Source organism: Alternaria dauci, chromosome 3, assembly GCF_042100115.1.
Source record: "Alternaria dauci strain A2016 chromosome 3, whole genome shotgun sequence".
NCBI classification, from domain to species: Eukaryota; Fungi; Ascomycota; class Dothideomycetes; order Pleosporales; family Pleosporaceae; genus Alternaria; species Alternaria dauci.
The window spans coordinates 3,147,724-3,175,264 of record NC_091274.1 but is presented as its reverse complement, the minus strand read 5'-3'; the positions used below and the strand labels follow the sequence as shown (position 1 = coordinate 3,175,264).

Genomic DNA, 27,541 nt, shown 5'->3' with positions numbered 1-27,541 from the left:
TTCTTCCAAACTTACAACGCATGTGGTTGAGCATCCACGCGGACAAGCACAGGGCGGAATAAAGCCCCTATTGCAGCAGGGCTCGCGCTCGAGCTGTCTGGGAACGAGCTCGGTATCTTCAATTTTGCGGATAGTACCGTCCTCCCGTGGGATATTGAGTGCGCGAGAACTAGCACAAAGTGCGGAGATGAGTGTGAGGAACTTCATGATCAGTTTCGTAGAGATTGTCAATTTCGTAAAGGAATGATATCGCCGTCGGAAGAGATGCAAGCGGCGATCACTTTATAAATTCTCAATGGTCTTGGCGTCATATTCGTGTCAAGACTTCTACAGTACTCGCGCCTGGTGTATAGTGTAGCGATGACGTACAATATCTCTCTGCATAGCGAAAACCCTCACTCTGCGCATTCATTGGCTGCCCGTAATGTATCGGCTTTCTACTGCGCAGCGAGGGACGCTAGATTCCTTGATTGGGCCGATACTACTGTACTGTGTTGGCGGTGAAGCCAGACCCCTGGTCCCGGATAAGGGAGCTGATACTGTGTCTGTGCATGATCCGAGCCAGTTATATAACTGACTGTTCTCTGAAGATTCAACCCCTGAATTATCGCGATGTATTAGGCCTCCTAGAGACTGAAGAAGCGACTTTCCACTCTCGAACTCGCCTAGGATCCGTCCGTTGCCCTAGTGGAGATCTTTGTGGACGTGCTACGGGACCCGAGCTTGACTACTGCGTACCTCATCGTCGACGCGCTGGACGAGTGCGTCACTGATCTGCCGAAGCGGCTTGACTTCGGCTCGAGCAGGCATGGCACCAAGTAAAGCTGAGCCTTGAGCCAACCGCAGTGTCTGTTTCGGCGGCTTTTGGCGTCTTTATTCAGCACAAGGTGTCTTAGCCAGCAAAGCAGAAGAATTACGACAAGTAAAGCTAGGACGCGGTGCTTGGACGTGTGACATCAAATGCAAACGATACCTTCCGATAGGTAGCGTTAGTCGATATCATTATTCGCCGTGTGCTACAATCCGGGTACTATAACGCCTACAGCGACACGCGCTCGATATCGTTCTTCGCTGCGTGCGATGTAGCTTCGAAAGGAAGCGTCTCCTGCAGCGCCGCAAAATTCTTCTCTGCCTCCCAGTTCCAGATACTATTCGACGCGAACAGCAGGTCAATCTCCTCAAGCGTGCGCTGATTCGTCTCGGGGTACAGCGCCCAAACCATAGGGATAGTGATCGCATTGCATGCGGCGAAGATGTACAGCGTCTTCTCCCCAAGGGAATCGAACATGATCGGGCAGAGGAGGGTGAGCCAGCCGTTTCCTATGGACCACCCAACGACGCCCCAAGCGTTACCCTTTGCGCGTACCTCGAGCGGGAAGATCTCTGCGGGATACAGCCACGGCACCGTAAGCCATGTTGCGCCGAAGATTGCGGTGAAGATAAAGACCATGGATACCGCTGCGTTGCCATATGACGACGCAGCACTGGCATCGCCGCGCTTCGTGGCTTCTTGGCCTAGATAAGAGAAACCTCCAGCGAGCGCCATCGCGATACCTTGTCCTGCTGAACCCCAGTAGCAAGTCCAACGGCGGCCGATGCGGTCCAGCGTGAAGACGCAGATGAGTGTTGCGAACATGTAGAAGATGTTGTTGAGGCCTGAGATCCATTGTCGCTTCGCTGGGCTCATACCTGCGATGCCGAAAATGGTCGGCGCATAGATCGTAACACCTGCAATACCGACCCACTCTTGCATGATCTGGAGCCAAACCACAAGCTGAACGCGACGACCAGTGTGCAGCTTGCCAGAGCCGATCCCAAACAGCATGTGAAAGTAGCTCTGCTTGCGGAAGTTGGAGCGCTCCAACTCGCAAGAAGCCACAATCTCCTGGAACTCAGTTTCCGCTCTGTCCCTGTCGTCTCCGACGTCGCCTCTGAGCCTGCCCAGGACGTACCGTCCTTCAGCCTCGCGGCCAACTTTGACCAGCCAACGCGGAGACTCTGGGAAGACCATGACGGCAGCCATGAGTATAATGAGCATAGGGATCTGAAATGCGATGGGAAAGCGCCAGATGAAGGAAGAAGTGCCGTCGCCGTAGAAGGAACACGCGTACTCAAGCCAGTATGCGATGACAACACCGAGGATGTTGAGGGTAAACTCGATGGCAATGAACTGACCACGTGAGGTATGCTCCGCAGTCTCTGTGGCCCAGACGGGGATGATCGAGTTGAGAATGCCGGTACCCCAGCCGTTGACCAGACGCGCACAAATCATCCACTCATGATTCATGGCTGAGCATTGCAAGCAAGCACCGACTGTCGCGACAGCAGCTCCCACGAAGATGGTCTTGATGCGTCCGAAGCGATCGCCAATGGAGCCTCCGACCAAGCATCCCACCAATGTTCCAAGGTAATACACCGAAACGATGCCGCCTTGGAGTAACGTATCGTCCACCACTGGACCACCATCCGCGCCTTTGTGACCGAAGCCCATGAGTGTGTAATAGTCATACGCGGTGTTGACACCTCCCATCATTCCTTGGTCGTAACCGAAGAACAGGATCGATAGTCCGGCGATGCAATTGATCCTGGCAGCATTGTTAGTGAGCTCCACAATGTTCTGTTGGGAAGACCTACGCGATAAGCAGGCTGCGCTTCTCATATCGATGAACGACGTTGTACTTTGATATCTTGTCCATGATGGATGAATGGCGTAGCGCGGTGTCGGGCCTGCAATTCAGGTGTGCAGGATCGCAAAACAGAGTGTATCGATGCCTCCCAGTTTTCTGAAGCGCAAAGTGCCGTCATCGGACGTCGCACGGGTGACCGAACCTCTTTATAGCATACTGCTGCGAGCGCAACCAGGTTACATCGTGGCCTGCGCGCGTGGTCGTTAAACGGTGTGGAGACATGGCTCCCGTGGGGCCCCAAGAGTTGAGATTGCGGGCTCTCGGCAGTGCTAGCAGGCGGGAAGGTCTCCAGATGCGAGCATGGTAGTGTGGATCTCTCAGGATTTCGACTCTTTGAGCTTGCTAGTCGAAGCAAAATCTTGTGCGACCATGGTCGGGCGATCCAAGGCTTACTGGACGTGGTAACCCGCGCAGCTGCACAGACGCCGCTGCAGTTGCCTGAAGCTTGCCGACACCAAGCCTTGTGCCGAGCAGACCACAACGTTGCAGAAGCTCCTCGAAGCTTTGAGGCTCAAGATTTCGCATCACAGAGAATGCGACAGTGCAAGTTCGTATTTCCAGACTGCGGCGGCCAGATCGGTGTACTCTCATCAACATGGAGTGCAGTGAGTCGTGGTCTTGTGAGGAAGAGACCTAGCATGACTTGGACTTGGTGGTCGGCGAGCATCCCGAGGCCGCTTCAATTGCCGACAGAAATGCAGTATGATGACGTCATGTCCAAGGCCACAGCAAGGCGGAAACTCTTGGGGCGCTTCAGTTTCCCAATACAAAGCGCGATGCTGGAGAGCTTTTACTTTGGGTGCAGCGACCGGCTAATATGAGGTTTCGATTTACCACTGGTCAGGTGCTCATGGCCAGACAATCATGCGTCGCAATGCTACATTGCACGCATAGAATTTGCGCGGTGGTTTGCAGCAGGTGTGTCGGAAGCAGAAGCTGTATGAAGCGCCTGGAACATTTGAACATTTATGCCACATCCCCATCGATCAGGATCATGAAGGATGACAGGGTCGCTGATCTCTTATATGTTCAACACAGTGATGCACATCGATTGCATCGCTTTGGAGAGCCGATTGCGACGGACGAAACTAAGTTGAGAATGCGGAGAAGTCAGGGGTGGTGAAGCCCAAGATAGAGGTGGAACGGTAATGGGAATGAGATTTTTGGGTAAAGCACTTGCGATAGGCAGCTTGTGCCGGGTGCGATAGCTCTCGGGTTCATCGACCGGTGTTTCGGATGGGTCGCCGAATGGGCGCCGCTACATGAGGGGGTGGGGGTGAAGGTACCACGGCTCTTATCGATAAGGCAAGGCACCTTGACGCGCCAACGCGGGTCAGCAACTTTCCGCGTCGTCAGCCGCATCCAACGACACTCTTGGTGTCGCTCCCTTACAATGCGCATCCACGCATACCATCTACTGCGCCATGTCGGAAGCCGCCAGCTGGCCGCCGGCTAACGGCCTCACCTCCAAGATCGTCCCGCGAGAGAGTGCCATTCTCCAGATTGGCTACTCCACCGTCGTGCGCGCCCCGGCACCGCTCGTGTTCGACACTATTCTGCGCGCCGCCGACTATCCCAAATGGAATACTTGGGTCCCCTGCGCGGAGATTCTCACACAGCCCTCGTCGCCCGAGGGTCTGCAAGATGGAGATGCAAGTGACGATGCCGTTCGAATCGCATGCGAGACCGATGCTGACTGCGCATACCTCTCCTTAGGCCAAAGACCGTATGACCATCGGCTGCACGATGCGCTTCACCGTCGTCATGAACGCAGACAAACCGAACAATGTCACTCTCACACCGCTGAAAGTCGTAGACATCTGCACTCCCTCCTCGCCGACATCGTACCTCTCGCCGGAACTGCTCCAGGATCCGGTGTTCACGGCTGATCTCAGCAAGGTGTACAGAGTGAGCTGGACGGGCAACGGAGGCATGTACGCGTTTGGCATGAAGCTGGAAAGGTTCCATGAGGTCATTGTCACTGGCGAGAATGAGTGCGAGGTCAGGACCTGGGAGATTATGAGTGGCATGCTTTCAAGGGTGGTCAAGTTGATGTACGAGGACACGCTGAAAAGCAAGCTTGGTGTCTGGTGCGAGGACTTGAAGAAGTACTGTGAGAAGATGCACAACGACGCGGCGACGAGTGGAGAAGCATGAATGCTATCGCAACACGCTTGAAGAGATGTCACTGCAGTAGCGCAACGAACACGTCGTCTACATCCGGTCGCGGTGGAGTAGGGATATTTCCATATCGCTCTCAGCCCCACAATACACTTCGCTCATTGCGATCTTCGTATGGACCTACTGCTACCAAGATTGACAGCTGATAAGCAATCGCGGTGTTCTACTGTGGAAGGTCGAGAGTCCGTGGGGTGCTGCACACATTCGCTGCGCACATGGTGCTTAGCTTGTCAGACCGCGGCTTGTTTGCGGGTGTCAAGATTGTGATAGTCCGAATTACCACCTGGTATCTGGCGTGATGTGATAGTCCGAATTACCACCTGGTATCTGGCGTGATGTGACCCACTGGTAGCATCAATCTGCGACGTCGCGAACCCTGAAGCACTTCGCGTACGTCTAGAAGACCCTCTCTCGACGATACAGTATCCACAATGCGCAAATAGTAAACATGATACTGGGTGTGCTGATGAATCCAAAAGATTGTAACCGTCCCCTCGCTCCGAACCATGTGGAACAAGGCCGCCACACCATTCCAACGACGCGACATGCTACAGTATCCACTCCGGTCCAGGATCATGATAATGGTTAGACACACCCTACATTCCAGCGTTCTCGGGGAACAGCAATGACGACACAATCTGCAAAAGTGAACTGCTTAAGATTAGCGAACTATCTGTGAGATCGCATGTCGTTGTTAGGTATCATGTGCCGCTCTCAGCTCTGCACTTGGAGAGCCCCAAGGGCGATGATGACATCTCAGCGTAAAACGCAAGCCATTCAGCTATCAGCCCAGGAAGACAGGACGGTCCGATGCACGGTTGGCTGTCATGCTGCTAGCTCGGAAAGAATCCCCTCTATCCAGACTAGCGTCATGATCGTCCAGCGCTAAGCCTTACTGGCCTGACGCTTTCTCCGCACAAGACCCTCGGCCGTCTTCTTCCCCAGGAAAATAACGCACTAGAGCCGCAGTCCCACGCGTTGCGTCACCTTTGGGCTTCGAAATCCCCGGCTAGATAGCGCAGCTAGTATGTCCAGTTCGCGAGAACCTCTGGAGAACAATGTTACGCGCGATACCCCGCTCAGCGCTCGTCAATGCCTGATGTCACGACCTACTAGAGCGACTGGAGCTATCTGGGAGATCAGTAAACTCGCCTCAGAGTGCAATAATAGGCGCCTGGGCATAGGACGGCCCGTTAACCTTGACGCCTCCCATAACCGATGTTCTCTCGGCTTGCTATGGGAAATGTACGACGCGGCATTTGCTCTGACCAGGATTAGACGAATCGGGAAGGATGTCACCAGCGCAGATCCGGTGTTTCATTCCGGTGCGTATCGATTCGGCGCCCGGTACGATTCCCGGGGACAACACGTGAGTGTTGGGACGAAGACCCGGCCTGTGCGTACCTTAGCGTGGATGGGATCGCTGTCGTCTTGACAAGAGTGCGATGAGCGATTCGAGGGACCTTGTGAATTACGTACCAGCATATGTACCCCAGATGGACTACGGAAGGGAACCAGTTTTAGTTCATAAACACGAAGCGTTCCCCAGGTCAACCCTAATCCAAACTATTCCGAACCTTCATCACGCGAGTCCACGGGTATCCACCCATCTGTACCGCTCCGATCTTGTCTTCTGCTTCCATGCACCCGGTTGTCCCACTCTAGTTCCACCATGTCTTACGAGCCGAACAACGTTCTCGAGCCGACGCAGTCGTCCTACAAGAAAAACGAGTATGATCTCGAACCGCAAGAGACACACCGCAGAGGCAGTATATTCAGCACAAGTGGACGCCGGTTCTCAATCACAGATGAGGTATTTGGCGAGATCACGGAGAAAGGCCCCAACTATCGCGATGTACGTCCTCACGCTCGTCTTTACATGTCGCATATTGGCTTACATTCATAGGTTGGTTGGATGGGATCCGTTGTCGTCATGATCAAGACGCAGATTGGGCTGGGTGTGCTTTCCATCCCAGCTGCATTTGACGCGCTTGGTCTGATCCCTGGAGTGCTCTGTATGATTGGCATTGGTGGTACAATCACTTGGGGCAACTACGTGGTTGGTAGATTCAGGCTCAACCATCCCGAGGTCTACAGTATCGTAGACGTGGGTGAGAAATTGGGTGGAAAATTTGGCAAAGAGTTCATGAGCGTTGCCTTCATGCTTTGTAAGCTCTCCGCCGACACGATCTTAGACGAGGTACTGACTATTGAAAGGGTGGATCTGTGTCGCTGCAGCCGGCTATTCGAGTATCTCCACCGCCCTAAACGCACTCTCCCTTCACGGAACATGCACTGCCGTTTTTGTCGCCGTGGCCGCCATAATAGGCTTCTTGACAGGCTCGATTCGGACTCTAGGAAAGATCTCATGGCTCGCATGGGCCGGCGTGGTATCCATCATCGTCGCGCTGCTCACTTTGACCATCGCCGTTGGTGTCCAGGACCGTCCAGCAGCCGCACCCCAAGACGGACCGTTCGTGTCGGATTACAAGTTGATTGGAGACCCAACATTCATCGAGGCAATGTCCGCTCTCAACACTTTCGTCTTCGCCTACGCTGGCACACCTGCCTTCTTTGCCATCATGTCGGAAATGCGCGAGCCCAAGGACTACAACAAAGCCATGTACATCTGCCAGGGAACGATGACAGCCATCTATATTGTTGTTGGTGTCGTCGTCTATTACTATTGTGGCTCCTATGTAGCATCTCCCGCTCTTGGTTCTGCTGGCCCCCTTCTCAAGCGCGTCTGTTACGGTCTCGCCATCACCGGTCTCATCGCTTCGACCTGTCTCGTTACCCACTACCCGGCCAAGTACGTCTTCCTCCGCATAATGAAGGGATCCAAGCACCTCGTCTCGAACTCAAAGACCCATTGGCTCACATGGCTGTCGTGCACTCTCGGTGTCACACTCGCAGCCTATGTTATCTGCTCGGCCGTACCGAATTTCGGTTCTCTCATCTCGCTCGTTGGCGCGCTGCTTGCGACTTTCATGTCGATGCAGCCGCTCGGAGCTATGTGGTTGTACGATAACTTCAAGCGCCCAAACAAGGGCACTTCGTGGGCGATTGGTGTTGCCTGGGCATCGTTCGTTATTCTTATTGGGACATTCATCATGGTCGCTGGTTCGTACAGTGCTATCGTCAGTATTGTTGACGATTACAATTCCGGAACGTCTGGTGCTTGGTCTTGTGATGACAATTCCAATTCGGCAGGCGGTGGACACTAAAAAACTGGCATACCCAGCGTGCATTATAGAAAGTTTGGTTAGTTGTTAGAAAATGTTACGTATTAGCTGTTCTCGAGAATGCATGAAGCACTACATGTGGGTTAAGTCCTAAAGGTCAAACTCACAATTGCGATTATCAAGGGATGCGCGGATATAAACCACCTGTGCAATTTATAATTTCATTGCCGACCTCTTAGATCGTACATGTAGCTATAATCTAGTTATATAACCTTAAGTACTCTTTAACAGCATTTTGCCCTCTGTGGTCTGCAACCCTGATGCTCTCAGATAGCCCGCTAGCTCTTCGGCATGCTCCTTCGCAAGTAGATCAAACGGCCTTCGCAGGCCACCTGTCTCCCATCCTCGCAGCTCCATGCCCGTCTTGACCGCCGAAGGGTAGTTGTGGCTCTCGAGGAACTTGCAGATGGGGAAGACTTTTCTCCACAGCTCCCGCGCGCCTCCGAGATCGCCCTGAACGGCCAGTTTATTCCACAGCTCCACTGAGAGCTCGGGTATGATGTTAGTGGCGCCCCACACAGAGCCCTTGGCCCCGGCGGCAAGGCCGTAGAAGGTGAGTGTGTCCCAGCCATTGAATGCCGTGATTCTGTCGTCGAGCTCGAAAAGCAGCTCGGTCAACGCCGGCGCGTTTCCCGATGTATCCTTCATGTATTGTACGCCCACTTCCGACAGAGATGCTAATTCTGTGGGCGATAGCGTGATGCCGCTAGCGGAAGGGATGTTGTAGAACATGATGGGCAGATTCGATGCCTCATGAACCTCCTTCATCAGAGTTCGCAGCTGCTCATAATTGACAGGGTCATAGAATGGAGGGACCACCATTAGCGCGTCAGCGCCAGCCTTAGCCGCATGGGTCGCTAGATCGACACACTCCCACGTCGACAAGGCGCCAATGCCAGCTACCACAGGAACCCTTCCTGCCGTGTACTTGATAACAAGCTCCAGTCCGTTCTTTCTCTCCTCCGATGTCATCGCCGTGAACTCGCCGGTCGTGCCTCCAGGAACGAGACCATGGACTCCGGCCTCAATCATCCGGTTAATGTGTGCCTGTAGCCTCCCCTCATGTACCGTCTTTCCGTCATCGGAGAAGGGTGTGATAAGGGCTACTAGGATGCCGCTGAGCTTCCGTGGTGCCATGGTTGTTGAGGCGGGTGTTATGTTCAAAGAGATGTGCGTGAAGATTGGATGTAACGAGACGCTGTACGTTGAGAAAGATTCGAATGTCAATAACAAGGCGACCTGAAATAGATACACAAATCTAAGCTCTATAAAACCTCGCAATCGCATAAGTGTAGGGCTACCCGACTGAGTGTTGCGGGGCATCTTTCACAGGAGTGACCTTCCGGATGTGGTTAGTCTGGTTGACTTGTTTCCGGCCACGCTGATCGGTCAGATTGGAGGGCTCAGGTGCCGATTGGAAACTCAATCCAGTATGTCGTTCCGCGAGCACAACGCCAGATCGATCCAGTTGTTCTATCAGTGAACCCGTGAAGTAAGGTATCCGCATCCTCTTGTAAATGCCTAGCCTTATCTCGCTGTTCAGTGCCGGATCGCAGCAGATGGCGACCCATGAGTAACGGCGCATAACGGAAAGGCGATTCCTTAGACCTGGTATCAAAGTCGTCGAGACTTCGCCAACACAGGTGAAGAAGACTCTGCCAGACGCAAACGACTGTCGGTATCGCGACGAGACCCCAGCGTTAGACTGCTTTCCCACAACATCGTTTTCTCCGTTACAATTATGGCAAACCGCCCATCGAACCTCGATCCCCTCATCTTCTCAATCCAAGACCTCGAGAAAGAAGGCACGAGATGTCTTTCTGAAGGGTATCGCGATTTCTACAACGGTGGCGCAATGGACATGATCACGTTCGTAATCAACCGCTTCCACATGGCACTCTCTGATCTGACTAGGCTGCGTGACAACGTTTCGGCGTATGACCGATACAAGATCCGCCCTCTCATTCTTCGCAACGTCTCCAACTTGGACTCAAGTACAGAAATTTTCGGTTACAGGGCTACTTTTCCTTGCGGTATTAGTCCGACCGCGATGCATTGTCTAGCACATCCAGACGGAGAACTAGCGACATCAAAGGCGGCGGCTAAGGCAGGAATACCAATGGCGTTATCTTCATACTCGAATGTTGCATTGGAAGACGTCAAAGCGCAAGGAACTGGCAACCCTTACATGATGCAGATGTGCATTGTGCGAGACAGAAACCGCACCCTGCAGTTGCTGGAAAGGGCAGAAAGTGAGTGACCTGAACCATTGCAAGCACAGGCTAACAGATTGCTAGAAGCCGGATACAAAGCACTCTTTCTCTCTGTCGACGTACCAGTCCTAGGACGACGGCTAGGAGAAATGCGCACAAACTTTGCGCTGCCGAATAATCTTTCTTTCCCTAATATCCTTTCCAGCGGAGATGGCGACTTTGGCGATGACGAGACCAAGCGCAATGGGCCCACAGCTTTTGACGATACACTGGAATGGGAGGAGGTTATACCATGGCTGCGGAATAACACAAAGATGCAGATATGGCTGAAAGGTGTGCTATCGCCTGAAGACATTGAACAAGCTGTGACAGCGGGCGTCGATGGTGTGATCATCTCGAATCATGGCGGGCGTCAGCTCGACGGTGTGCCGGCGACACTAGACGCGCTGCGCTCCTGTGCTCCAGTCGCTAAGGGACGCATAAAAATTGCCGTAGACGGTGGCATAAGAAGGGGTTCAGACATCTTCAAGGCTATCGCACTTGGGGCAGAGTTTTGCTTTCTCGGACGGGTGGCTATTTGGGGGTTAGCTGTAAGTGACTATGACTTCAGACCAGTCCACTCACTAACTTGTGCACAAGTACAAGGGCCAAGCGGGCGTAGAACTGGGCATCCGCATCTTGTACGAGGAGTTTAGATCAACAATGGCTTTGGCCGGGTGCCGCTCCGTGAAGGAGATCACGACGAACCATCTGAGCGTTTTGGAGAGCAATGGTATCCTTGCGAAGCTTTGATGTAGACGCGATACAGTCAATGGATCTGATCGTGATTCCAGCTAGTATAGCATGAGCCAAAATTTATCATCTCGCGATACATCAACCCAGGAGTAAACCTTGCTTCTGTTGGACACGCCATTCTCAGAATTTTGTAAGTCTCCGGTTGCATCGCGATGATCCCATACCTCCTGCATGACCTTTTGCGAGGCGGTGAAGCCGTTATAGGCGGACTGGCTCGCACCTTTCCTCATCCACTCCATCAAGGTTTCCCGCAAAGAAGTTGATAGCGCTTCACAGCCTGCAATGAAAGCTGGCCACGGTGTACCAAGTGTTTTGATATCTGTGTGATCCTGCGCGAGATCAAACTCCCGCAGTGCTGTGACGACGTCATTGACGTGAGACTGCAGAATTAGAGGATGGACGTTGCGGATCCTCCGATAGAAGAATATGACCAACGCTGAGCCCATAGCTCTCAACATTGCTCGACTGGACACCGAATGATTCGGTGCAACCTCATTGTTGTCATTTCGCGGTAGAGGAGCTCCGGGCATGCTGTGCTGAGCGGAAAAAGAACAGACCATGTGCTCTAATCGCGTTATCTTCTTTTGCAAAGAGTCTGTAAAAGTTCGTGGAGCTTGTGAGGGCGTTTTCTCAAGAAATTCGATGACGTTGGCGACTCTAGTGGTTTGCGAGACAAGGCTGAGCCAATCCTCTGGAATCCCATAAATATCCATGTAGAGTGTTTTTGGCCATCGGCGTAGATCTGATAGATGGATGTCTCGGAGTCCAGCTTCTTGGTCTTTCGAGGTACCAACTTCTGTGTCGCTATCTGGGCCATGTGTTTCCACTCGGAGGAAATCGTCAAGCTCAGGGTGCTCATCTGCCAACGCTACATTCTGCTCTGAGGTCGACGAAACGCCAGAGACTGCGATTCCATTCTGGGTAGTTCTTTCTATCTTCGCCTGAAAATCAAAACTGGAGTGGTCATGCAGGGTGAAAGTGCTTTCGCCGATGATTCTGAGCCAGGTATACACGTGGTGCAACAATCGGGCTTTGCGAGAGAATTCTCGCTTGGCCAGTCCTCGTAGTCTCATCAGACGCTCTGCGTCAATGATGTAACACCTAGCGTCGTTCGAGTTGCCGCTTAAGGTCTATTGGCATTCAGCATGGCTTCCACGATAGGGGAGGGATGCATACCGCAAGCGCAATGAGACTGAAGAGGGCCATTAGCTGGTCTTTGTATTTGGCCTTTCTTGGACCAGCTGTTTCCAATCTCAAAGACTCCTGTATATGGCTCTTAGCATGGCGTGAGGCATAATCCAGAATTTGGGCTCCCCTCTGGTTCGACAGAGTGTCAGGATAGCTTTGCGTTTTGGTAATGATATGTGCGGAGCAGCCAAGGATGGCGAACAGATTAGCCAAATTTGCTTGCTTGACATCGGAACTCTGGAGGTAGGTTATGTCAGCAAGAGTGCGCACAGCACTGCTCCAATTGAGGAGTTCCCATGGCGACTTCGAGTCCATTGGCAGCGGAGCGAACTGGGGGACCACAACATCTCGAAAGTGCTTCAAGAGCACTTTTGCATCCTCTAGGACTTCGGCAATATCTAATTCCATTTGTACGTATGGGGGAGGTTGTGGGCTTGATGCTGCCGCCAAAATCGCTATACTTTGCATATCCAGAAGGTGTTCGGATTCGATTGTATGCCGTGGAATCTGACCTCCATCGTTGAAACCATGTGACTGACTAGTAGTATGGGCTAAAACTTCGATCGAATCATGATATGTTTCGTCGTGGATGGTAGGTGTTGAAAAGCTCATCGTGGAGCCAAACAAGTCACTCCACCCGAGGCCGGCACAGTCATCGAGCAACGAGTCCAAATCGGAGAAGGAGTTTGCTACGTGGTAGCCGAAAAGATCGTGATCATCTATCCAGAAACCTCCGTCGTTGTCCACGTGGCCCATGTCTCCCATGGGAAGCGTAGGAGGCGGACATGCTGGTGTATGGCTAGGTATTTCTGCACTCGCATACGCGATATTCTGGAAGAGAAGGGAAGATTCTGCTGGAGAAGAGGTGCGCGCCGGTAATGTAGATTGTCTAACCACTTGGTCGTCGTGTTGCAGGACGTCGGGGACAGCTGTTCCTTCAGGCCGTTCTGATTGGCTGCTGATGGGTAGCGGACGTTGGTTGGACCGCGTTGATGTTGCGTTATGTGACGCCGTTATATTCTGGGGTACTGCTGACTTTCGGGCAGATGGCGGTGTTTGGGCCGACTTGGGAGCTGGCGGGCCGGTGGACATGGAAGCCCAGCGGATCTGAGACGGAAAGCCTCCACACTGTAGGCCGGCATTACGGCATACGGCGCAGTGTGGCCGTGACTGGTCACATTTGACATGGCGGCGACGGCAGGTCGAGCAGCCGCCTAGTTTGTGAGTCCGTCGCGGCTGGGAATGTTTGCGTGTTGTTCCTTGGCTACGTTCGCCGCGCATGACGTCAGAGAGAACCAGAGCCAAAGAATTCACGATCAATCCAGCACGAACAAGAACGTGCTTTGATGTGATCTCAAGCCAAAACGCCTGTTAAACTCCCTAAGGAAACCACAGATAGCGATCTCGACCTAAAAACAGCGGGGGCTGCATGACGAGCTATGCCGGAATCTCTTTCCGCTCTTGGTTAGCGTGTACATGCGCGCAATGATCTCTATCGCGTAGTGTTAGGGAAGAGCCATGATGCACCAAAGTGAATCAGTTTCTTGTGCGATAACACATCTGCAATACAGAATATAGAATAAAGAATGGGGAATTTGCAGTATTATAGTCTTTAGGCTACGAGGAGTTATGCTTAACTCTTATACGGCAGGTGAGCGATACCATCTTTAAGTGCTTTCAGCCGCAATGCAAGCAGCTTGGAGATGTAACGAGTCATGGGTAGAAAGCCGACCATAATCCAGAGATTTGGTACACCAGACTCCCTGAACGCCGTCTTGGCCTCCCCCTCCTCATCCACGCCCCAGATGGGTCCAGCCCTGCTCGCAATCTCATCTCCAAGTGTAGCACGGATAGACTCGATGGTGTTTGTGAAGCCAGTGGCAAAGACAACCAGATCGAACTCTCTCTCTCGATCTCCATTTAGGACCACGTTTTCCTCCGTAAAGTGATCGATATAACCCTGCTCAACCTTGATCTTGCCGTCTATTATCTCCTCGCAGGCACCGGCGTCGAAGTAGAACCCGCCATTACGAGTCTGGCCTAGTGTCGCATTCCCTGTATTGCGCTGACCCCGCCATGTTCGCAAACCTTTAGCATTCAAACCATCGAGTAATGGCTTGTCAAGATCCTCCAAGACCTTTGCATTGCGCCTACCAAGCTCTTCACCAGGGCCGCATGGAGTTGCAAAGAACAGTCGATCCTGCTCCTCCAAGTTCGGGATATCACGGGTCCTACTATCCGGAGCATAGCCTCCTAGGATACGCGGTACGGAATGGGTAAGAGACATGACATAAGTTGGGGATCGCTGAAGGAGGGTAACATCGATGCCGCGACGAGAGCAGTCGTAAGCCGTATCGAACGCAGAGGATGACGTTCCAATGACACAGACTTTCTTGAAGCCTCGAGAGCTGTCATGAGCGCTAGAGTGCCGAATTGTACCTTTGAACCTATCTATGCCAGGGACATCTGGCATTGAGGGTAGACCGCAGAGCGAGGTAGCAATCACCAGCTGCTTTGGGTGAAGTACTCGAATTTCTCTGCCTTCCTTGTTCACAGCAATGGTCCAGTGGCCTTGCTCATCTTGCTTGGCGTCGGTGATGGTGGATTTTGTCCAGACGTTCAATTCGAGTGCTGAAGCGTACCACTGCATATAAAGACCTTGCTTTTGAGCTGGAGTATAGGTTGGCCAGCCCTTGGGGTATGGGAAGTAAGGCAGCGCATCGGGCCAGTGGGGAAAATGCAGAGAAAGGTATTCGTAACGCTTCCGCCATATATCACCCACCTCATCGCTTTTCTCGATGATCAAGCTGTCCATGCCAAGGGCTTTGAGTCGTGCTGCCATGGCTAAACCACTGTGATACGCAAGTTAGTAAATGAGATCTGAGTTCATGACATTGCCGCGAGACCTGCAGGGTTGCGTTTAAAATACGACAATAAAAGTGGGAAGGGGTGAGAGGACATGGGAATTGTACTAGGGCGCTTACTTTTGTCCACCACCAATGATGAGAACCTCGGGATCAGCGGCATCAACGTCTAGCGCTCTCTGCTTCTCCCAACTAATCAAACCAGTCATGTGCCCATCCTCAGGGGGAACTTCAGGATGATCGATCAGCTCTTCTGCAACTGTATGCATCGTGTAGATCTTTCATCCCTCATTCTTGGTAAGAACGGAATTGATAACCGCCGAAGCGACTACGGTATCTGTCTCGAAAGATACGACAAATTGAAGGTAAGCAAAGTCGGGATATGGTCGAGCAATCTTTGGTGCAGGGCGAAGAAATTGGAAGTTTCTCGCTCGAGTCTGGGGGAATAGATCGGTTGCAGCTTTTAGGATTGCTGGCCGCCAATTGAACGTGCGGAAATCCCATGTGAATGGCAACTTGTCACGCCACACGCCTGTGAAACAAAGGAGCAAATGTTAGCATTAGCTCAAAAACACGCCACACTAGTCCTCAAGCAGTGCGTCACTAGGATGCAGGATATATGAAGACTCACCATAGTTGAGAAATAGGTCGGCAAACGCATGAGCGTCTCCGTTCTTCATGGCATTGGAAAGCCTTCCCACAATACCCTCTGCCTCGACTTGAGCTTTACAATCGGCGGGTATGTCAATGCCCCGTAGATCGGTCGTGGGGAGGGGATGATTGTATTTGAAGTCGTACATAAAATCATCGGCTACGGGAGGCTTTGTCACCTCGTGTTTACCGATGAAGATGTCGGACTTAAATTCCGCCGTGGGCATGGTATCGATAGAACCCATTGTTTTGTCTTGCTTCATGAACTTATCGTGTCGGGTAACTTGTATGGAATGGCAAAAGGTCGACAGTGCAATTGAAGCTGCCAATTACGGGTGATGATATTTCAGCGTCAAGGCAGGCTCTTATAGACTTGGGACGGTCATGTAGAGGCACCCACCCCGATCACAGGACTTCCTAGCATTACCTGAAGTGATTTGTCCCGGCGGAAAGTACGCGTCTGCCTCCCTGCAGTTTGGCCTGCCTCTATGAGTATAGTTCGGGTTCCTATGGTTGGTTCCCAGCGCTAGGAGAGGCGAAGACATGAAGGGCCAGCTACAAAAACGGCAGGTCTGGCCATTCGCGTAACAAGGCAGTTTTGGGCTCCACTCTTCTCGCCGTTGCTGACACGTCGTCATGGGCAAACATCGAACATTGCATACAGTTCGTCTTGGGCAATGCAGGGGTGAGCGTTAGAGTTTTCTCCATGACCGAGTGCTGGTGCTGGAAAGGAGAGATAGCGAAACGTGGGGTACCGCCTGACGGAGCTGAAGGACCCCGCACTTTACCCAAAACGGCAGATTTCGGCGAATGCATCAACTAAAGATCCCCGCAAGAAACGCATCGTCCGTAAATGTCGTTCCCCGAAGGCTGGGTCGATTCATGCATGTTCCTAGAAAAGTTGACGTACGACGATACTGCAGAAGCGCGGCCTGGCTAGGTAGCTTGAAATACTACTTTCCATGACCGCCGGCTCCCGATCTGGAAAGGCTGCAAGGTTCGCGCACTCTGAAAATTGCTGGTGCGGTGCTGGGCTAGCATATCTGACAGACAATGTTCCATCAGTGTCTTCTCGGACCACTTCTCCTCCATGATACAGATGATCCGTGTTGATTCCTTTGCCAGATATGTTCCCTGTGATGAATATGATTTTCATGAAGGTTCATACCTACTGATAACGACTGCACGCAGCGATCTGGACAGTAATCCTTCCTCTTTATCTGGGTTTCACGTTCAAGTCCAGCTCAGTCATGCGTTACGAATGCTGTGCGTTGATTAATCCCATGTTACGCGTAATCACTTAACTCCAGGAAACGTTGCTAAAACTACAGCAACCGTAAATCTCGGTATGCCTAGTAGCCAATGACCGCGTTTATACTGAATTCCTTCTAGAATGATTTCACGGTTGCGCAATCTTCTTTCTACTTATTATGTGGGTAAGGAGACGCTTCTCTTGCTGTGTTTAGAGGTGTATTTGCTACGGTTTGGTCGCTATGTCTCTTAAAACAGGAATGATTCGAATCTGAACCTCGCACGTCTTTCACCGGCTTTGAATCAAGACACAATACCTAATTCCTTTGATCCATAGGCTGGATCTCACACTGCCCCGTGGTCAGCCCCGACTCCTCGGCAAACGCGGGACTCAAGGATCTCCATCTCTTCCTGGGCGGCACCATCTCTAAAGACAAAATCCATCTGCTCTAAAGTCTTACCCATCGTCTCTGGAACCATAAAGTAGGCCCATATAGACGCCAGGAAGCACATAGACCCATAGAATACATACATACCAAATCCGATGCTCTCAAGCATAGGTGGAGTGGCGACACCAACAGTAAAGTCGCAGAGCCAGTTCACACACACCGCAAGAGCAACGCCTTTGGCTCGAGAGCTACCCGTGTAAACTTCCGCTGGCAGAACCCAACCAAGACAGGAGTACGACATTCCAAAGACCAGAATAAATATAAACGCCATCGCCACGGTTGCCCATCCTGCCGAAGTGTTGGAAGACCAGTCATCCGAGTAGAGCCCAGTCAACACTGCCATGATCCCCCAGGTGATAGCGCCACCAAGAGCACCAAAGATGGCCAAAGGTCTGCGGCCGACATGGTCGATGATGACGAAGCAAAGGGCTACACCCACTAGCTGCAGGATGTTAAAGATACCAGACATAGTAAGTGCCATCTCCGGATCTTGACCAAGGGAGGCGAACAGCGTGGGGGCGTAGTAAATGAAGCCGTTGACCCCAGAAAACTGCTGGAAGAAGGTAGCTCCAACAGCCACGGCCGTGCGGCGCCATGTCTTCTTCTTGAGTAGGTACAGCCAGCCAAGTATCTCTAGTTTGATCCCGGACACTCCTGGGTGATGCTTCTCCTGCAGCGACTTCTCGACTTCTACCTCAGTGAGAATAGCATTGAACTCCGCCTGGACGCGAGGATCTGTCTCGGGAAGACCTCGGAGACGCCTTAGGCTTTGTAGGCATTCTTCCTTACGGCCAACGAGGGCAAGCCATCGAGGAGGAAACGGGTAGAAAAGAAGCCCAACCCCAAGGAATGTAGCGTTGACCATTTGTAGGCCAAAAGGAAGTCAAAACGATGCCTCGCTGGCGATATGACGCGTGCCGTAAGTGGTATAGAAGGATATGACGACGCCGGAAACGATACATATTGATTCCAATACTAACAGTGTACCTCGAAGATTCGGTGGAGAGAGTTCCGATATGTAGATGGGCGCGCCCTATTTTCCGAGGCGTTCAGGTTAGCATTGTGGCTCTCTAGAATAGCGGAAAAACAAGAAGCGAAGCTTACCATTGCTAGTGTTCCCACTCCGATGCTACCAATAGTTCTCCCAGCAACCAACACCCTGTAATTTGGAGCTGCCGTCTGCATGATAGCACCGATGTTGAAGATGACAACGGCGACTGCCAAGGCCCACTTGCGGGAAATTCTATCGGCCAGCGCCGGCATAAAGATACATCCAACAAATGCACCGAGTTCCAGCATACCAGTCATGAAACTTTTCCTGAACGCAGTCTCTTTCCTGGGGTATACCGCGTGAAACTGTGGCATTACGTTAATGATAGAGATGACTCCCTGGTCGTAGCCAAAGGAAAAGCCGCCTAATGACGCCAGGCAAGCTGCACCAAAGACGTAAGGCGACCCAATAAGCCCTGGAATGCCATTCTTCCCGTATGAGATATCGGCGCCGTTAACATCGACAATCTTGTTCTGCTCAAGGTTCTCTATTCTGGCAGTTTCGGCATCTATTTTCGAAAGCTGATCGTAGTAATCGGTCTTCTCCATCGTGAAGCAGTGAATAAGGAACAAGAGGTAAGAGATTGCTGAGGTGGGTTGGCGATGGAGAGTAGAGTTCAAAAGAGAAGTGATGAGCTTCATAAGCACCTCACCATAGAAGAGGTAAGCCACGAGACAAAAAACCCCGGAACCACCCAGAAGCGCCGAGACATTGGCATCACCGACCCCATGGGGCATGAATGTGTACGGGGTAAAGGAATTGGGCATGCATAAGCCGGAGTATAAGATCGAATCATTGCACGCGGGATTGCATTGGCCAGAACCCCACATTTGATGGCACTCGCCCTTCCGAGCTATAACGCTTGAGGGTTGATCACTGTTTACGAACAGGGAGCACTCGGGCTAGTCGTTTCTTCAATTCAGGTGCGCATAATCTGGGGACTAACGTAGAGAAAGACAGTGCCACCGGCGAAAATACCCCGATCCGTCAATATTCGGCGACCCAACCAACTTGTGCTGCTTACGCGGCCGACGGAGTACGGTGGAAGCGCTACGTGTTCAATAATCGAAACAAACTGAAGGTAAACAGTACCATGGTAACTTCGACATGTCTAACATCATGTCATAGTGGCTAGGATAATTGCCAGACTTCTTCGCATGGCAGATGTTGCTATTTTCAGACCAAAGCCCAATTCTTGTTCGGCGAAACTTTTGATGTAGGCCCGTGATCTCGCCATAGGTTGCAGGCAGGAGCTTCGGCGAACATCAGGCTAACTACTAAGTTATCATCCTTCGAGTGTGTATCCCTCTCCTACATAAACGCGACGACGATAACGTGAGAATTCAGCACAGCCAACCCATCAGTCTGCTACCCTCTGATACTCATCACGGAAACTCTGCGCTTGCACCTGCCGTCCAGAGCGTGGGCTCTTCATTTGTTTCAAAAATCACAGGCCAGACCGAGGATACAGCCTCAGTCTCGTAAAACACGACCACAACCGATATGACCCCTGTAGCCTCCCATTTCAAGCTCAACACAGGGAAGACCATCCCTGCTGTTGGTTTGGGTAGGTTCGATGTTAGACAGAGTAATGGAAATAAAGACTGATTGTTATTGTAAAGGTATCTGGAGAGCAGAGCCAGGCGAGGTCCGCGACGCAGTGTCTTTTGCTCTGAAACAGGGTTACCGTCACATCGACGCAGCTTTGTAGGTGCGATGACAACTTCATCCTCTCCAGTAGTGTTGAACATTGCGCTAACCAATTATTAAATAGGATCTATGGTAGGATCCATTGCGACAAATTCGAAATGCATTCCGAAAACTAACTCAAAGTCATACATAAGGCAACGAACATGAGGTCGGCCAAGGCATTGAGGACAGCGGCGTACCTCGTGAGGAGATATTCTTGACAAGCAAGCTTTGGAACACCCATCAGCCCAATGTTAAGGAGGGTCTCCAGAAATCCCTAGACGCCCTGGGTACAGACTACCTCGATCTTTACGTACGTGCCAAGCTGGCATCGCGATAGATATACAGAACTCTGATGATCTGAAATTTCGATAGCTCATTCACTGGCCGGTGCGTCTGGTTCCTGTAAGTCCAACTTCTTCCCTGTATCGGTCTGCCCAGAAAACTGATAGAACGATACCGCTATAGAACGAATCTAGCGAGCTTCTCCCCGTCAATCCAGACGGCACACAATCTGTTGACCGAAAGTGGGACCAAAGCGAGACTTGGCGTCAGATGGAAGATGTTTACAATTCTGGCAAAGTCAAGGCTATCGGTGTTGCCAATTGGTCGATTCCCTACTTGGAGAAGCTGAGCAAGACCTGGAAGGTTGTCCCCGCAGTCAACCAAGTAGAGCTACACCCTTTTCTGCCGCAACATAAGCTCCGGGAATTCTGTGCGAAGCATAATATATTGCTGGAGGCCTATTCACCACTTGGCTCACTGGGTAAGTGGAAGATTTTCCATGTCATAAAATTCTACTAAGCTGTTGCTAACCTCAACTTTGTATCCTAGGTGCACCTATCATGTCCGACGAAGATATTCAGAATGTTGCAAAGAAATACAATGTGTCTTCTGCTACTATTCTGATCAGCTACCATGTCAACAAAGGAGTGGTTGTCTTGCCAAAATCTGTACATAAGGAGAGGATCGTCAGCAACAAGACAGTCATCGAGTTATCCGATGAGGATATAGCGCTACTGGATAATCTGGCTGCCAATGGCAAGGCAAGGCGCATCAACACCCCGATGTGGGGTTGGGATCTCGGATTCGACGATTGGTATGGCCCTGTCGCAAGTTCTCGCTAGATAGGCTATAGTACACTTGCTTTGAGGAGAAACTACACGGTACTATTCCCTAAAGTCGTGCTACTCCATTTCGTCACATTCCCTTCCCTTTCTTCACCACCATCCTGTGAGCCATATCGCTAGAGCCGCGTCGCTCTAGGAACCACTTCAAACACCACATCAATATCATAGCTTAACAAGATGTGGTCGATGTTCTGGTGAGACATGCCCACTAAGTGCGTACCTCACCTTGCGTGGCATCTCCAGCCCCACTACTAAGCGCATTCACAGCGTGACTAATATTCCAAGCAAAATCGTTCCTGAGCTTTTTGAGGATTGACATCAAAGCTGCTCGCTCCCCAGAACTGCGTACGTACTTGCCGCACATGGAAATCGCTACAGCTGCACCCGTGAGGGCCTCGTGTCGATCTGAGTGACATGCTGCAAGTCCGCAAATAGTTCTCATGGAATGCAAGAAGAGCGCCTCAGAAGCCTGGGACGCGAGCTCACCCCCGCCTAGCCTCCGGTTCTGCAGCTTTGCTTCATGGCTAGCTAGCATCATTCGCCCGAATTCAATGTGCTGGAGAGCCATGACTTGGCATGGATTGGCCAACCACAATCCGGGGAAATAGCGTCCCTGTTCCGGTAAGTTTTCCCGAAAGTAGAGCGGTTGAAAGCAGGGGGGTGGTCGCGTGTCCCAATCGAACTCAAAGGCCTTAAGCGCGCCCCACAGCTCTGATGCGCTTGCGTAGCCCTCACCGCTAACCGCAATTCCATCGCTACCGAAATGAAGCTTTAGTACATGTGCGCACCATACGAGGACCCTTCTGGTCCATAGATAATCGTCATCCACCCCACCATCGTCGACATGTCGGCAGTCCTTGAACGATGGGAGTGGTAATCTCATGGGACGCTGGTACAACAACACAGCCCAAATCTCCATCCGCAGGGCTACAAGGTATGCAGCAATGTTCGCAGAAAGGTGGCTTGGTTGAAAGATGGGAAGGGGGGTGAAAAGGCTGGGTAACGCCTGTCCCAACCCGCGGCCTTGGGCGAACTGCGCCTCAAAGTTATGTTGGACCGCTCGTTGAAAGACTTCAAAGTCTGATCCGGTCATCAAAACTAGATACGCGGAGTTAGATTATCATGTCTTGTTAGGAGGAGTCGCTGCAGGTAACCAAGTGGAAAGGCAAGAGCAGTAGGGATGTATGTTCTCACCATCGTTTTGTTCATGGAATAGGAGGATGGTAATCGCTGATAATATGTCGCCGTCTGCGTTTCCCTCTGAGTTGGTAGAAGCATCGATAAGAAGATTAATGCAAGTACTTTGGTACTGTATCACTGACTCCTCGGTAAGATGTGGGAGCTGTGTCCCTTGAAACTCAACAACACCTGGCGACGATGACTTCGTAGACATGCGTAGTAAGTATTGAGCGGAAATTCCGCAGATGGCGTTGAGAACTAAGGAATTCTTCAACGCTCGCAAAGGAAGATGCGTAGCGAAATGGCCGGTTCTATCCGTGGTATCGAACTACATGGTGACAATTAAACCTTTACGCCGAGCATCCGTTCCAGAGCCTGATAACTTACTGTTGTGGCCAGCTCTTGTGCGAAGTAACGGATGAGACATGCTTCTTGTGGACCCAGCGGACCAGGCGTTGTAGGAGGATTAGGCATGTCCTGGAAACTCCAAGATGGAAGCAACATTGGCGCCAGGTCAGCTGCCATGACCTCACCTCTATCCAAATCTCTGGAATAGCTATGCATACTTGGGGATGGCCCAAGACTATCCGAACCATCGTTAAGCAAGGCTGTCTGTCCTTCATCATACGGTTGACGGTCTCGGGCCATAGTCCTTGAAGGAGCATCCCCCTCTCTGCCACCAGTCGACTGGGGTTGGGACAGCGGCGAGTCTCCTGAAAAGGGTCTCTGAATCGGATTTGTGCCACTGGGTGGAAGCCCGTTAGTATCCCGCCGGCCACTCAAGTGGCCGGCGAACAGTACGCGAAGGGTGGCATAGGGTCTGAATTCAGCATAGGAACAGCGAACGTGGAGAAGACGTCCTGGGCATGATTCGCCGAAGTTGAAGGAACTGTCTCGGGCCCAGCCCTCTTTGTCGCTGGCATATACGCCCTGACACGTAGAGACCGATTGCCAGGCTTGCACTCGACACCCGCTTTCTGGCAGCATGCGCAAGGACATTCGCCATCGCTTAGCGAGCCGTCACATCATGATCAGACAAGATTCTTTGACGAGATATACTGGATTCGGTACCGGACGTACATCTGAGATGCTTCACTTCCACGTGGTTCTCGTCAGCACGTTGAATATCACAGGAACCCGCCAGGTCTCCACTAACGCTTGCAATGCTCGCATGGTCTAGTTCTCGGCCGACGTTGCAGGGGCATGATACGCACGTGAGCGCTCGCAATTTTGTTATTCGGGGAAGGATGGTGGAAGACGGAGAAAACAATTGCTTGGGGGAAGTCGCCTGCTTCGGAGATCTTCGTACTCGGTCGGCGAAAATTGCCACACTGGGAATAGCGCATCTCCACAAAAGACGCGGGGCCCCCGCAGCCCAAGAGTCTGGAGCCGCAACAGCCTGAACTGGAGACCTGCAATCCAACAGCTTTCGAGTGGATGCTATCCACTGTGTCGCATATGCTCCGCCGATTCTCGCGCCTCGTTGCAAATGGGGAGTGACTCGCCGAAATGCTAACTTGGTCTTACGTCAAATATATAGCGTTCAAGAAAGAGCGTTCTCAATAGAAGGCGCCGTATGCGTGTTGGGAGTACACTCTTGAGAAGACTCTGCCCGGTCTACATTTTGAACAGGTCCAACTTGTTCTTCTTACTTTTCTTCTGTACCCTCGTTGTCCACGCAAACCCAGTCGTCCGAGCGCCAACGCCATACACATCATCACAATGGCTGCAATTCCTCGTCTAAAGTTCGCACTTTTCGGTCTGGGCCGATTAGGCGTTATACGAGCCCGGATCTTAGCCTACGAGCAACCCCTTTGATTGTTGAAGCTCTCGATCTGGGACTACACGTCATGTGCGAAAAGCCAATCTCTGTGGACGTCGTCACTACCGCTACCGTGATCGAAAAGGCCTAGTCCCGACCAGATCTCAAGTTCCTTGTTCCCTTCACCCGGCGATGTACGTCTTCATCTCGCCAAACGGACGCATTTCCTACCAGCAAAAGAACAAAGCTCATTCTGATTTGGATGATAAGTCATATCGTGAGGCTAAGGCTCTCGTTGACAGTGGGGAGCTCGGTGAGATCCATGCCGTTGAGACCTGGATGAGCGACGTACAAGATCCTGCAGGTAAGTTAACGTACGTGCGTTAGGTGCAGTACACCGTTAGCTCACAGTCACAGCTCACTTTGTTGCATTCGCTGTGCATTCTGGCGGCATTTTTCTTGACATGGGCATTCATCATGTGAGCCAATCCCTTGCTTCGAGTGGTCACGGCTAAACCATATGCAGATCGATACTGGACGGTATCTTCTAGACGTAAAGTCCGGACTTGCAAATCCGAAGCGGCAAGTAAATCGCGTAACAGCTATTGGACAACGAGCTGTCTATACTGATCTCGCCGCATTTGGAGACGCCGATAATGCCTGGGGCTTCGTTGAGTTCGCCAACGGCAAAGTCTGGACAACGCACCTCGCTAGGACGACGACAAACGGGTTCGAAGATTCCACGCGCGTGTGCGGTACGAAAGGACACGGTATCGTCAGCGCTGCTAACAACGTCGAGATTCGAGACAGGCATGGCGTTCGCAAGCAGACTGTACCTGACGCCTTTCAGCTCTTCCCTGAGACGTTTTTGACGGACATCACGGAGTTCGCCAATGCAGTTCTCTTTGACAAGCCTTTGACTTGCCTCGCAGAAGATGCTTTCGAGGCAGGTAAAATCTGCACTGCGCTTCAACACTCTTACCAGACTGGGCAGTCGGTATATTTCAACGATGAGGGATTCCCAATACTCGACAATGGCGTATCTACCCCTTAGCTTCTCATACAATAGCAAGCTCACATGAATACCTCTCTCTTCTCACTTTCTGTTTTTTCTTGCGTGACCTGTTTGGGAATCTTGATCATGAAACTAACCGATAGACTGTCTCCAAAGATATGTCCCTAGCTCCACTCATAGTCTGAACAATGGGAGGAAGAGGAGTCAATTGTATTGCAAGCCACGTACGAGGACGGTAATACATAACAAGATGACTCAATGACACTAACCTGAACAACCCGATGACTTTCATTCAGACAGAATCGTAACGTACATTGGTCTCATTCTTGACCTGAATGCCGCCATACGCCCCTGAAGTTTCGGCGTTGCGGTTGGATAGCTCATCGACGTGACTAACGACAGTCTTGGTGTATCCACCGCGCTCCGCAAAAGACTCGTAGTACGCATCACTACGGCCAGAAGATCCATCCCCGTGATGAGCTAGTTCTCGTTCGGAACTATTGTCATCAAGCTCTTTTGTCCGATGGCTGTTCCGGAGTTTGATGGCTTTGCCGCTGCAACCGCTGAGTGCGTCCGGGCCCGTGGACTCTGCTTTGGAACTGAGTATCGTTCCAGATAGTAATCTGCGGAACACAGGTCTTGTGATGGGGAGACAAGCTTTTGATTGAGACATTAGTATCCGTGCTCGAAAAGCTGCTCAAACCAGGTTGGAGAGGTACTCACAGGAGATGATGGCCAAGTAAGACTCCGTGCCTGCCCAAATTATAACGCCTTTGACGTCCCTTGTCATCTCTGGCGACTTGCCGTCTAGGTTGATTGTCACAATAAGCACTACAATTGATGCGGCACAAACACTACAAGAAAGGGTCAGCTTGTGATTTACTGAAACGGTGTAGGAAAGAAGAACGCGAGACATGGGACATTACGTACAAGATACCAAACATGAACATAGCCACGACAGCGAATTTCTGGCCTGGGCGAAGCATAAGACTTGCCACCTGGAACACAGGTAGCAGAAGGACGGAGATCTCAAGTAGAAGATGAACCAGAGTCGTGCTGAACATGAATTTCCCGGGATCTATAGTGCAGACAGCGTTTTTGATGTTGAAATTCCAGTAGGCTTGGACTGGTATGCAGTGGAAAATAGTCATGAAGGTCCGAATGGTGAGCCAGATTATAGTGCATACCCCGATGGTATAGATTCCTGGTCGGATGCTGGAGACGCTGAACAGACGCCAATAGAAGCAAAGGATAGCCAGCTTGGACATCCCAAGTGACCATGCGTATAAGAATTCAGCCATGAAAAGCCCAAATCGAGCGTATTGGTCGACTTCTTCCGCGGGATGAGGGATTTCTGCTTTTACGTGGCCGAGGCCCCATTCAAGAGTCCCTGTAGAGGTAGAGTTAGTAAGTTGGTGCCTTGCAACTCGGAGGAAGGCTTGCTGTCCTTCCGTGGATAGAAACTAACAGTATAGTGCAAAACCACAATAGAGAACTGCTGCGACCCAGGAAACTATTGCAAAGTAGTCGTCTAACCATAGCGCCACATTGGTCATCCTTCGAGATACTATGCGAAAAATCAGGAGGATGGTAGCGGCGGAGAAAGTGATGGTCATAGCGCTCATCACGTTAGCGTCCGGCTGGAATATCATTGTGGCGGTGGTATAGGCCTATCGACGTCGCATTGGAAGTTGTCGAAGAGTAAGAAGTGTAGATAGGACACTGATGTGACCAAAAGAAAATGGCAAATGGGGTATCAAAACGCGAAGATATTATAGCAGAACAGTGGTTGGTGAAAGAGCAAAGGACACACCAACAGGGTGTGGTCCTCAAAACGAAAGTCGGGAGCCGACCTCTTGTATTGTGGCGGAGAAGAGGATAGGAGGGAAGAGACCGGATACATAGTTGCTGATCATCTGCAAGTGGCTTGAGCTAGTACTGCACGGAATCGAGGGTTTGGTTCCGCCCGGGATGGCAGCCGCAGGGGCGCCGTGAGACATTCTTAAGTTACAGGCCGTGAGTTAGGCAGCCAATATGTGTTTTGCAACATGAGTGGTCATGCGCGACCAGGCCAATCCCTACGGCGATTAAGGTTTAGCAGTTCGGCAGGGGTCCGGCAGCATCGGTCTCATGGAAAAAGTTCCGAGCGCCGCATCAGGATCACAGCCTACGACTTTGGCATCCTGTAACT

At 51.6% G+C, this 27,541-nt stretch overlaps 10 protein-coding genes across 10 annotated transcripts; 5 read left to right on the top strand and 5 right to left on the bottom strand.

Annotated features, from left to right (window-relative positions):
• Positions 1 to 1,039: 1,039 nt before the first annotated feature.
• Positions 1,040 to 2,696, bottom strand: ACET3X_004676 (uncharacterized protein; the record flags this gene model as incomplete). Its single annotated transcript, XM_069450906.1, has 2 exons — positions 1,040 to 2,585; positions 2,635 to 2,696. The coding sequence occupies 2 exons, from the start codon at positions 2,694 to 2,696 to the stop codon at positions 1,040 to 1,042; spliced, it is 1,608 nt and encodes a 535-aa protein (XP_069308654.1).
• A 1,415-nt stretch (positions 2,697 to 4,111) lies between these two features.
• On the top strand, positions 4,112 to 4,844 carry ACET3X_004675 (uncharacterized protein; the record flags this gene model as incomplete). Its single annotated transcript, XM_069450905.1, has 2 exons — positions 4,112 to 4,339; positions 4,404 to 4,844. The coding sequence occupies 2 exons, from the start codon at positions 4,112 to 4,114 to the stop codon at positions 4,842 to 4,844; spliced, it is 669 nt and encodes a 222-aa protein (XP_069308653.1).
• Positions 4,845 to 6,540: 1,696 nt separating this feature from the next.
• ACET3X_004674 (uncharacterized protein) lies at positions 6,541 to 8,095 on the top strand (the record flags this gene model as incomplete). Its single annotated transcript, XM_069450904.1, has 3 exons — positions 6,541 to 6,723; positions 6,775 to 7,036; positions 7,086 to 8,095. The coding sequence occupies 3 exons, from the start codon at positions 6,541 to 6,543 to the stop codon at positions 8,093 to 8,095; spliced, it is 1,455 nt and encodes a 484-aa protein (XP_069308652.1).
• A 231-nt stretch (positions 8,096 to 8,326) lies between these two features.
• ACET3X_004673 (uncharacterized protein) lies at positions 8,327 to 9,250 on the bottom strand (the record flags this gene model as incomplete). The annotated part of the gene is made up of 1 exon (XM_069450903.1): positions 8,327 to 9,250. One exon carries the CDS (start codon positions 9,248 to 9,250, stop codon positions 8,327 to 8,329), a length of 924 nt encoding a protein of 307 aa, XP_069308651.1.
• A 604-nt stretch (positions 9,251 to 9,854) lies between these two features.
• ACET3X_004672 (uncharacterized protein) lies at positions 9,855 to 11,118 on the top strand (the record flags this gene model as incomplete). The annotated part of the gene is made up of 3 exons (XM_069450902.1): positions 9,855 to 10,365; positions 10,411 to 10,916; positions 10,966 to 11,118. The coding sequence occupies 3 exons, from the start codon at positions 9,855 to 9,857 to the stop codon at positions 11,116 to 11,118; spliced, it is 1,170 nt and encodes a 389-aa protein (XP_069308650.1).
• A 2,824-nt stretch (positions 11,119 to 13,942) lies between these two features.
• Positions 13,943 to 16,087, bottom strand: ACET3X_004671 (uncharacterized protein; the record flags this gene model as incomplete). Its single annotated transcript, XM_069450901.1, has 4 exons — positions 13,943 to 15,161; positions 15,294 to 15,451; positions 15,491 to 15,705; positions 15,805 to 16,087. The coding sequence occupies 4 exons, from the start codon at positions 16,085 to 16,087 to the stop codon at positions 13,943 to 13,945; spliced, it is 1,875 nt and encodes a 624-aa protein (XP_069308649.1).
• Positions 16,088 to 17,420: 1,333 nt separating this feature from the next.
• On the bottom strand, positions 17,421 to 19,123 carry ACET3X_004670 (uncharacterized protein; the record flags this gene model as incomplete). The annotated part of the gene is made up of 2 exons (XM_069450900.1): positions 17,421 to 18,245; positions 18,629 to 19,123. The coding sequence occupies 2 exons, from the start codon at positions 19,121 to 19,123 to the stop codon at positions 17,421 to 17,423; spliced, it is 1,320 nt and encodes a 439-aa protein (XP_069308648.1).
• Positions 19,124 to 20,078: 955 nt separating this feature from the next.
• Positions 20,079 to 21,391, top strand: ACET3X_004669 (uncharacterized protein; the record flags this gene model as incomplete). Its single annotated transcript, XM_069450899.1, has 6 exons — positions 20,079 to 20,142; positions 20,198 to 20,263; positions 20,420 to 20,577; positions 20,640 to 20,669; positions 20,733 to 21,030; positions 21,099 to 21,391. 6 exons carry the CDS (start codon positions 20,079 to 20,081, stop codon positions 21,389 to 21,391), a joined length of 909 nt encoding a protein of 302 aa, XP_069308647.1.
• A 3,136-nt stretch (positions 21,392 to 24,527) lies between these two features.
• On the top strand, positions 24,528 to 25,389 carry ACET3X_004668 (uncharacterized protein; the record flags this gene model as incomplete). Its single annotated transcript, XM_069450897.1, has 3 exons — positions 24,528 to 24,699; positions 24,753 to 24,814; positions 24,862 to 25,389. 3 exons carry the CDS (start codon positions 24,528 to 24,530, stop codon positions 25,387 to 25,389), a joined length of 762 nt encoding a protein of 253 aa, XP_069308646.1.
• Positions 25,390 to 25,519: 130 nt separating this feature from the next.
• ACET3X_004667 (uncharacterized protein) lies at positions 25,520 to 27,310 on the bottom strand. Its single transcript, XM_069450896.1, has 4 exons — positions 26,819 to 27,310; positions 26,281 to 26,740; positions 26,074 to 26,204; positions 25,520 to 26,007 (listed from the first exon to the last, which is right to left on the bottom strand). Exons 1-4 carry the CDS (start codon positions 27,000 to 27,002, stop codon positions 25,643 to 25,645), a joined length of 1,140 nt encoding a protein of 379 aa, XP_069308645.1. The 5' UTR covers positions 27,003 to 27,310; the 3' UTR covers positions 25,520 to 25,642.
• Positions 27,311 to 27,541: the final 231 nt, after the last annotated feature.